Source organism: Amphimedon queenslandica, unplaced genomic scaffold (assembly GCF_000090795.2).
Source record: "Amphimedon queenslandica unplaced genomic scaffold, v1.1 AMPQUscaffold_13475, whole genome shotgun sequence".
Lineage (NCBI taxonomy): Eukaryota > Metazoa > Porifera > Demospongiae > Haplosclerida > Niphatidae > Amphimedon > Amphimedon queenslandica.
The window spans coordinates 271,952-282,207 of record NW_003546289.1 but is presented as its reverse complement, the minus strand read 5'-3'; the positions used below and the strand labels follow the sequence as shown (position 1 = coordinate 282,207).

The 10,256-nt window shown below is 37.8% G+C and overlaps 2 protein-coding genes across 2 annotated transcripts; one reads left to right on the top strand and one right to left on the bottom strand.

Annotated features, from left to right (window-relative positions):
- The first annotated feature begins 2,824 nt into the window (after positions 1-2,824).
- Positions 2,825-4,577, top strand: LOC109580810 (uncharacterized). The gene is made up of 2 exons (XM_019994363.1): positions 2,825-3,190; positions 4,419-4,577. The coding sequence occupies exons 1-2, from the start codon at positions 2,825-2,827 to the stop codon at positions 4,575-4,577; spliced, it is 525 nt and encodes a 174-aa protein (XP_019849922.1).
- Positions 4,578-5,146: 569 nt separating this feature from the next.
- On the bottom strand, positions 5,147-8,242 carry LOC109580815 (queuine tRNA-ribosyltransferase catalytic subunit 1-like). Its single transcript, XM_019994365.1, has 3 exons — positions 8,125-8,242; positions 6,820-7,099; positions 5,147-5,315 (listed from the first exon to the last, which is right to left on the bottom strand). The coding sequence occupies exons 1-3, from the start codon at positions 8,158-8,160 to the stop codon at positions 5,299-5,301; spliced, it is 333 nt and encodes a 110-aa protein (XP_019849924.1). The 5' UTR covers positions 8,161-8,242; the 3' UTR covers positions 5,147-5,298.
- Between the last annotated feature and the right edge of the window lie 2,014 nt (positions 8,243-10,256).

The window sequence follows — 10,256 nt, the reverse complement described above, 5'->3', positions numbered from 1 at the left end:
CATCAAAAGGTTGTTTTTACTGCTTTCAATTATTTTGTATGCACTTTTCCATTGGATTACGGAGGGAACTCTGAAATTTATCAGCTGTTCGTACTGATTGAGACAAAGCAAATGTAGAAGCTCTATCCTACAATTTTCCTTTCGCAATACAACTACGATGCTTCCTGCACTTCAAGAAAAATGTAGAACAGAAGTTACAAGAGCATGGAATCCCTACAAAAGTTATGGATGAGTTTCTTTCTGACATTTTTGGAAATTGGGTTAGTAATACATACCAAGAGGGACTTGTTGATAGCTGCTCTGTGGAGGACTTTCAGGAAAGTATTAAAAATTTGAAGCCACTTTGGGATGCTCGAGAGAAACCCCATGCTCCAGCAAGTGGACCTCCATTCTTCAATTACTTCATTAAGTACCAAGCAGATGTTATTTGCAATCATACGAGGAAAGATCTTCGTGAAAGTGCTGGTCTTGGCTCCCCACCTGCAAAGTTTACCACAAATGCATCAGAACCCTTAAATGCAGCCATTAAACGAAAGGTAGATTTTAGGAAGTCAGATTGGCCAGAATTTATTTCTCATATGAAATTGTATGCAGAGTCTCAGAGAGAGGAAGTTATTAGGACATTATCTAGTCGTGGACAGTACCGTTTACTCACACATGTTGCTCATTTTGGTGTTCCCAGACAATCCTGGTTAAAAAAGACACCAGAACAGAGGCACGAAGTGGTCTCTGCATTTGAAAATGCCAAACTTCCAAGAAGTAACACAAAGACAGAGGAAAATTAAGAGTTATGTAACACACCTCCCTCATCATATCGCACTACTTTATTTGTCTCTGCTGAAGACTGTGGAATTATTTCAATACCACTTGTGACACTAAATAGCATGTGGAACAAGGCATCAGAGTTACTCAAAGATGCAAACGCCATAACCACTACACCTGGGAGTGACACAAAGGCAGGAATGATTTTGTCCAATTCTCATGACACATATTCGTTACCATGCTGATGGCCAGTATCCTTGTGATAGTAACTGCCCTCAGTGGATGACAAGTCAAATTTGCTCCCATGTATTGGCAGTGGCAGAACAAAACTCCGATCTGTTGAGCTTTCATGAATGATATTTAAAACAAGGACAAAAACTGAGCCTAATCTTTCTTCTTTAGCTTTCATTGGCTTGCCAAAAGGTAGAGGTAAGAAAGGAGGTAGGCCTAAAAGACAAAGGGCTAGATCTACCACTCCCACTCCTGATAATGTCTCTTTTCAGCCAGGTCTGTTGTCAGTTTCAGCTAATGCTGAAAGCGGTTCTGTAACCCAGGCACCTGTGCTACAAGTTACTAAAGGCCTTTTCACACTGGCCAAAGTAATGCGCATTGATGCGCATTAATCGTGTTCACACTAGAGTGGTTTTCAATTAATGTGCATTGATGCGCATCACTCTCACTTCACCTCCAGAGGTGGATTGATGTGAAGTGATGCGCTTTGATCAATGTAAACCAATGGCAACAAGAACACAAAATGATACGTAATTCAGCTGCTAGTGTGAACAAGATCAATGTGCATTATTTCAGCTGTATCAACAAAGCGCATCAAAGCGCTTTGAAAACTGTGCTAGTGTGAAAAGGCCTTAACTGTCAGCAGCCAGTAACTATCTCTTTCTGCCATCACTACTGGTTTCTCACCAGTGCTCCAGTATTGTCCTCTTCATGTGACTTGTAGTTCTCAAGACCAATCTATGACATTAGGCCCACGTTTCATGACTGTAACTCAGCCAAATGTTAACCCATTCTTCCTTAAGAAACTTTGGGAAACATCAGGGTATGTCAGGGCTGTAGAGGAAGCCTTTGAGCATTTGATGGAAGCATCCCAAGCCCTCCATATGATGTAGTCGTAGCATGTCTGGAGAGGAGGCCATTTCGGGATCAAACTGGAGATTGGAAGACACCTTCAAAGCCTTCTGCTGGATATTACCATGTTAGTTTGCCTTGCCTGCATGCTGCTGAACCAAATTTTGTTCCTAGTAATTTGGTTGTTTTACCAGATTTAACCTCCCTTCTTACTGTGTATCATAAATAATGGATAAACACCTCCTATGAGGCGTTTATGGAATTTGGGAACGGAGGGTGAAGCCCGAGGTTTACAAATTCCATAAAAGCCTCATAGGAGATGTTTATCTGTTTTAAACATATTCATGCAGACGTGGGTAAGGGACGTGGTTAATTAGTAACGTATATGGTATATCAATAAGAAAAAGCAAGAAGAGATCAAGAAAGAGATAACTACTGCCTCACAGGATATTCTGGAAAAAACGCCATTATGCTTAATGCCTTGCAGGATTATGAGGAGAGTAAATGCTATGAATAATCTACAAAGCTGGAAGAAAGTGGCCACATGGACAAAGTCGAGGATGAAGTACAGATTCAGAGGTTTGCCAGTCCTGTGATAGAGGAGGACATTCCGAAAGAAAATTGAAGGCACAATCCCAATGACAACTAAGAAGACTACAGAATGGGCAAAACGATAGTGGGAAGAATGGAATAGTCATTGTTCAATAAGCTCGGCCAAGATTCCTCAGTCTCTTGAGGGTATAGACAATACATCTCTAAATCACTGGTTGCCTAGGTGTGTCATGGAATCAAGGAAACAAGATGGGAATTATTACACAGGAGGCACTTATACAGCTTTTGTGCTGGAGTCCAGAGGTATGTGCAAGAAGAGAGAATCAAAATGGGCATTCAAGAGCATTTGGATATTTTCAAAGAACCTGCATTTGAGTACTTCTGAAGAACCTTTGATAGTACCCTGAAAGAGCTGCACAGAAAGGGCATGGGCACCACTGTAAAGCAGGCAGAAGTTATTTCATTGGACTTGGAAGAGCACTTATGGAATGAAGGTGCACTAGGAGATGACAATCCTCAGCAACTTCTTGACACTCTTGTGTTCAAGCTTTGCTTGCACTTTGCTCTACATAGCGGAGCTGAACACAGTAGTCTTCGTCCTGACATGCTATTTCTGCATGAACCAGATCAGGCTACTTCCTACCTACCTTATACAGAGAGTGGTTTAAAAAACCATTCTGGTGGCTTAAAGGAAAGGAAATTAGAGAATAAATCAGTAAAGCTGTTTGCAAATGAGGTTGATGAAAGGAAATGTGCCGTTAGAATGTACCGTACAGTTGGTAAATTTCGTGGGGTATTAATTTTCGTTAATTTCGTGGTTTATTTTTATCCACGAAATTTTAACCCCTACCCACCCACACATAAAAGCGAATTAACAGGCCATGCAGAGCTCTAACTACTATTTTCAAGCCAGTAGAGGAGCCAGAGTTCTTGTCTGTTACTCCATATTCCACCATAAGCCATGTGTTGGAAGCTAGTCCAGTAGATCCAAGTGAAAAGAAGTTTGCTAACTACCACCCACGAATATTAGCTTCTAAGGATATTTTGGAGAAAACACGAAATTTTGGACCCTCGAATATTACCAACCGTACGGTATAAGAAGTACATGGCTCTGAGATCCAAATGAGTGGACACGGAGTAGTATACTGAGCAATTATCTCCGTATACCACTGATTGACTTTATACAGGGCAGGAATGGACATTTCCATTTACTAGGCTATATCTTTCTTTACAATAAGAATCATCAATTTACGCACTTCAGTAGCTGTTCTTCATCCATCTACCTGTGTTCCTGCTAAATATTACAGCATTTGGAGGAACTTTGTGTGGAACATTTACCAATTGAAGATGAGGCGTCAGTGCCGCCATCTTGTCATTCCTTTATGTATGTATGATAATTTTTTTACTTTTTGAATGGTTATATCTAAATTTCAAACAATTTTTGACAATTTGCTCACTTATTTTGTGAAAGTACAAAATTCTTACTACCCAATGATGCAAAAAAGATAAAGAAATTCAAAACTTTGTTTGGAACATTTGTCTCCTAAAGGTGAAGTAATTTTAGCCATTTTAATGATGACGACGGGGTGCAGCAGCAAGAGTCAACAAGTCACAAGTGCTTTCCTCTTCTCTTAGGAATAATAAAGTGAAAGAAAGAGTGCTTAACATCTTATATATACAAGCAAATAGTGTCTCTAGACCTTTTTGAAGTAAGACGGCCGTTTGTTGAGAAGAGCCTAGTGTTTTTTCACCACGCTTGCAACTTTAACAAAAGAATATGAGAAAACTACCATAACCAATTGCATTAAGTAGCATTCTAGAAGCCTCAAGTATCTAGTGAAGTCCCATCCATGTACCAGAAAGACGTTAGCAAGCTTTGTAGTGAAGCTAGTAGTGAATCCACCATTGCTGAACTGCCGTTGCTATGGTAATTCCAATGAATATCATTAAATTAACGCGACCGGAAGTCCCATTGCAATTTCTGGACATGTTGTAATTCTCTTGCTAAAACTGTCAAAAAGCTGTGTCTTGATGTTGAAGTTACTGGGCATTTCACTAACCACTCTTTAAGGAGAACAGCTGTGGCTCGTATGCTTCAAAAAGGTGTACAAGAGGATAAGATAATGTCAATCACTTGTCATCGAAGTGCTAAGGCACTGAGAGCCTTTACAAGGAAATGAATATTGAACAGAAAGAGGAGGTTTGTGACATTATCCAGCCAAAGAGGAAGAAGAAAGATGATTATAAGAACCATAATGATTGTCAAAATAAGGAAAAAGCATCAGCCTTCACTTTCAGTAAATGTAGTTAAACCTTTAACTACAAATAAGTGAACTTGAGTTACTCAATGACCATTTTCATTATTTGACCATTTTTTGTATTTGATGGTTGATATTGATTTACAATTAATTCTCATTATGATTGATTGTGTAAACTTGTAGCTTATTATTGCATGGCTTCCCACCAGTGGTTTCCATAGCATTTAGACACCTCATTCATATCATTAACATCAAACAGAATTATTTATGATGGTTTAAAGCGCTCTTAATGTTTCATTTTGGCATGCAACTGACTTAAATGCTAAGCAAGGTATAGATATAAACTTATCATAATTAGAATTCTTTGATTATGTCTTCTATTGGTATTTGATTAGCATAGCTACACTTTATAATTATTAATATGAATATTACTATTAATAAAATTAATCTAAAATGAAATGCAACCGTTATCATTTTTCTTCTGTGGTTCATTTTTTGGTTTAGTTTTTCAGTCCACAGTCCATGGTCCATGTTTTGTAGTGTCCCTTTTCTTGAGGATAATTCTTGCTATATCATTCCACAGCCATCTTAATTGTAGTTGTTCTTCATTGCCAGTAGGCCCAGTACACTCGTTGATTCAGCCCTATTCCAAGCTCCATACTAGCAACAAACAGGCACAAAAACAAGAAAAAGATAGATGGGGTACAAGCAACCACTATAGAGGTACAATAAATATTAAAGTAAGTTAAAAAGAAGAAATGCTAAAAGAATGACAGAGCTTGCACATTGCAGCCATATTTGGGCAGAGCTAAACGTGATACTTTAATGACAAAAACATTGATTTATTTCTGTTTCTTCCCGACTATACTCATGCCACCATTTGACTGTGTTTGTTAGGCTGTCAGGCAGATTTTCAGAATATCCAATACAAAAATTCAATAATAATGTGAAATTATTGCTTCAAGTCAATTTTACTATTGTTTTTTTTGCCATGCTTTCTACGCGTGCTTGTAGGTCAACTGTCTCACCTATATTATTTTCAAATGTCATTATAATACATTGTGCTAGGATTGAGCCATAAAAAGAACAGTGCCAGTGCGGGAGCCATTTTGTTATTTTCAAATCTGGCTGCCATATAATGCCCAGGGCACATGCTTTTATGTAATATATATAGCATGGGTGGCAGTGCTCTATGGCAGATAGCAAACCTAAGGCCGAACCAAAACCGAAACCGAGGCCAAGGGTCTACTATCTGCCATAGAGCACTGCCACCCATTCTATATACAATATAAAGTGTACTTGGTCAAAGATAGCCATCTGCAAAAGAATATACTCGATCAAAGGTAGTAGCCATATTGAAGTTTACTGAGCATGTGCAGTAGAACAAAAAGACACGTGGCTGCCTGCTATCACAACAACAGGTCTGCTATCACGACAGCAGACCTGTGCGCAGATCTGCTATCATGATAGCAGACCTGTGGCTGTGGCAGGTCTGCTATCACAAGTAGCAGACCTCGCGGCTCCTTTGATCTACGTCACTAGTATACTTTATATTATTATGGGCAGAAGCAGTTTGACGACAATTTGTGGATAGTTTTATAGTGCCGCTTCTTGTTTAAGCTTCTATTTCTCTTTTGAAGCAAGCAAATGTATCATGAACATTAAATGCCTATGAAAATATTGAAACTTTCAGACCAATGTGGGTCATATGCAATTGTAGTAATATTAGTAATAGGGTAGATGCAGAACTTAAGTATCAGTAATAGTAATAGTAATTGTATCAGAATATATTGCATATGTTAATTGTCACTTAATACAAACTTCGTGACTAGTTCTTTATATTCCAGAACATAAATGCTCTTTATTGCATTTGTTAGTCCCGATGTATCAAGTCTTTTAAAGTTGTGTACTTGTATTAACTAAACATCAATTCTGCAGGACTCTTATGTAATTATAACAATTTTGTTAGCAACTGACCCTAAACATGATCTAAATGTTTTAGACAAAAGGGTCCCAGTACCGAAGGTTGCATTGTCACCATAGTCAACACACATGCAAATTGTAGCATTGCTAAAAATTAATTTACAGTGAACTAGTCATAAAATATATCAGTTACTCAAGAGACATTCTACATAATTGAACACAAACTCAACCAAAGTATTACCTTTAATACTTTCTTTTCGAAGATGAGGATCAAGACCACCTTGAACAATTCCAAATAAACTTTGTCTTGTTTCGGAACTGTGGGCTTTTTCACAACGATCTAACCATCTACAAGATCTTTTCATTGCTTTTTCCACTCTCTCACCAACAGTTAATGAATGAACCACATCATCTAATTGCATAATAATATCACCTCCAATAATATTTTGTATAGATATTGATGCTTCAGGACTCAGTAGCATAGGTGATGCATTATACGGTGATTGAAAATGAACTCCCTCCTATAATTAAAAAGTTACTCAATAACTGCCCAAAACACACTTAACAAAGAATCATAACGAAACAAGTCTGAAATAAAAGCTCAAGCTTGAGTACAATAAATAAGTAAAAATTTATTTATACCATGAAAATGCTTAGACAGCATGCATATTGGACAATTATTACTTTCGCTTGCAGCAAAATTAAAAACACAAACTCTAGTTCTATAGCTGTATAGTTCTATAGCTGGAAAACATTAGGTAAACTAACAGTAGGACTAGTCTATGGGGCCTATTACTGGTTCTGTTTGTTGATCATCATCATTTTCATCAGAGTCAAAGACCTTGTTACCACTCCCAAAAATAAGGCTTCTATGGCAATTTCCAGAACTATCAGTTGATCTATGACTAATAGCCTCTCTGTTAGCCAAAATCACATAGACTGCACTGCTAATCTTCAGTATGACAATATACTCCAGTTTCTTGAGTCTTTCCAAATGTGAGTAGCATTTACCACAAATCCTTACAGTTGTGGCATCATCTTTGCTTAAAATACAGTCTAAGTCAACTGCAAATTCCATTTCTCTCAGCTTCAATCTTTTCCAAATGGACAGAACTTTCTTATGAGACTTAGTATATCTCTCATATGAAGTGAAATTTTCTCCACATCCATAGCAGAGCATAGCCAGACAAGGTAGGAGGCAAGAGTGTCAAAAACTAAATAAATGTACCTAAAAACCTCTATTATGGCTTGTATGCTATAGCAGGTAGATGTTCAAGTTCACAACTTTGCGTGCCAGCTAGCTGGGCATCAACCTGGGCACAACTGGTCGTGACCCCGTCATTATAGGGTCGGGCTACTAGACTGGTGCAAACATAGACGTTTCTTGGGGCTCACTCAGGCTCACCCTAACTTCACAACCATTAAAATTATATAATTTAGGGTTACTGGACAAGGGTAAAAAAGTGACTGTACATGTGTAAGACTGTACAGACATTTAAAGTTTTACAAACAACAAAAAATATTACAAAATTATCTAATCACTTACTTCGGTCACATTAGAGAGCTCTAACAAAGACACCATTTGAAACCCACCACTATCCTAAAAAAATTAGTGCACCAATACAGAAATGAGTGTATTTGTAAAGTACAGTAAGTACAAGTTCAGCAATACTTTTCTGCATAGAGTGCATGTACATGTACATCTACTTGTACTTACATTGAAGAATGATCCATGTGAAATGTAAATTAAAACAAGTCAAGTGTCTGTACAGTGAATTGTTTGTCATTTAAAGAATACACTGCCTCAAACTTGCATTATTTAAACTTTTTTTCAAAGTATATTTCATATTTAAACCAAAAAAATTGTTTATATGACTCAAATCTCCTAGAATTACAAAATTCAATCTGCACTCTACACAAAAATTAATTCCGCCACAATGTTAACAATCATACTCTCACAAAGTGATTATAATATTATTACATTCATAATCAAATACTTTGATTATTCATACTTTACTTTGCTGCCTGCACAACCTAAGCCTCGTATACAACTGGCAGGATAAGCAGTTGACATGGGATTAGCAACTTCAGTTACTGACTGCACTGATCTGAGTGTCTGACACTTGCAATATCAAATAATAAACATGGGTCAACCAACCTAAAGCTGGTAGTACTGGTAACCCTACAAGTAAAACCTTAAACTTCAGTTAGCTAGAATCAACTCATTTTGAGATGTTATAGCCAGAGTATCAGCTGAAGACATGCCAGGTCTCACTGTTTAATGGCCAAAGTAAAGCACTAAAAAGATGGTGGCACTAAAGTCTGTTCAGTTTCACCTGACCAATTGATTTTTTGTTATAACTTTTGATAAACATGGAATTTAGAAATTCTGTTTGCACCATTAGAATCGCTAGTTCCTTCCTGTCCTTTAGATAAAAAGATCGGGTCAAAATGATAAGGCCTTAGCCTTTTTTGCATGTCCCTGTCTAAACTCAATGACATACCTTTGACCACAATTATGCAGCTAGAACAACCAGAATAAATTTAGCTGCTACTTATCTGCATCCCTTCTGCACAACAAAAACAATTCCAAAAACACAAATACGTAAAGAATGTGGATGTGACGTAGTTAATTATTAATTTAAAAAGCCAGGTGTCAGGTGAAAGTGAATAGACTTTAGATAAAAGCAAGTCAGGCGGGGCCTGCCTCTCTAAACTGAGAGTCAGGTTCAGTACAGTAGCTAGTTTTGTGTAAAGCGTAGGATTTCTGCGCTAGCAGAAAACAAGTCATAATGAAACAAGTAACACCCACACAAACCATGAATAGCATTATCATTAATTAAAAATGGATGTACAGTAAGAAATAGTGCTCGAAATAGTGTCTAGAAAGCTGAACTATGTACTAAAGGAGGAGCAGTTTGTTGCTATCAAGACATTCCTCAAAGCAAGAGATGCTTTCATAGTACTACCCACTGACTATGGAAAGTGGATTTTCTCTTCTTTGGCCTTAATTGCCTCAGTTGCCTATACATCATTAGCATCAGTAAATGCACCAGAATCTACCAAAGCTCTTCTTGCATCTCTAACATTTTAAAGCACTACCGTCTAGCTTCTTCAGTTTTCAAACAACTGATACACAAGGGTGACAACATTTATTTTTAGTCATTTAGTTTGTCTAAGTCAAAATCACTCACAATCTCTGTAACTTGGTCCATAAAAATGATAAAAATGCTTCTTCTACACATTTATAACATCTCTGAACCTTTCTGCAAATGGATCACGTTTGTTTTTGCTTTCTGTGCTCAAGTCCTTACGACAGCTTAAACACAACGGCGGCCATGTTTACAAGAGAAAGGGTGGTGCTAATTTTCAGCCCCACCTATAGTATATGCATGCTACCAGCCACACCCTGTGACACAAAACTAGCTGCGTACTGAACCTGATTCTCCGTTTTCCCATGAGAGGCAGGCCCACCTCACTAGATAAAAGCGGGACCAGGAGTTAGATCAGGAGAGGGAATTCAAAGATAAAAGTGGCAGTGTTGAGGGAAAAAGTGTGGGAGTTGACGGATAAAACTGCAGCAAGTATGAGAGTCCAAAGCCAGGGTTAATAGATAAACACAGGAATTTGCAAAGAAAAAAGGCTGGATACACATATTCTGCTGTGTCGCCAAGAGAA

Bases quoted from the DNA above. Each gene is read 5' to 3' on its own strand.
- LOC109580810 (XM_019994363.1), top strand. From the start codon at position 2,825: ATGGGCACCACTGTAAAGCAGGCAGAAGTTATTTCATTGGACTTGGAA. The intron at 3,191-4,418 runs GTATTAATTTTC...ACTGTCAAAAAG, and splicing joins CAGTTGGTAAATTTCGTGGG to CTGTGTCTTGATGTTGAAGT.
- LOC109580815 (XM_019994365.1), bottom strand. From the start codon at position 8,160: ATGGTGTCTTTGTTAGAGCTCTCTAATGTGACCGAA. The intron at 7,100-8,124 runs GTAAGTGATTAG...TTTTAATTATAG, and splicing joins AGCTCTCTAATGTGACCGAA to GAGGGAGTTCATTTTCAATC.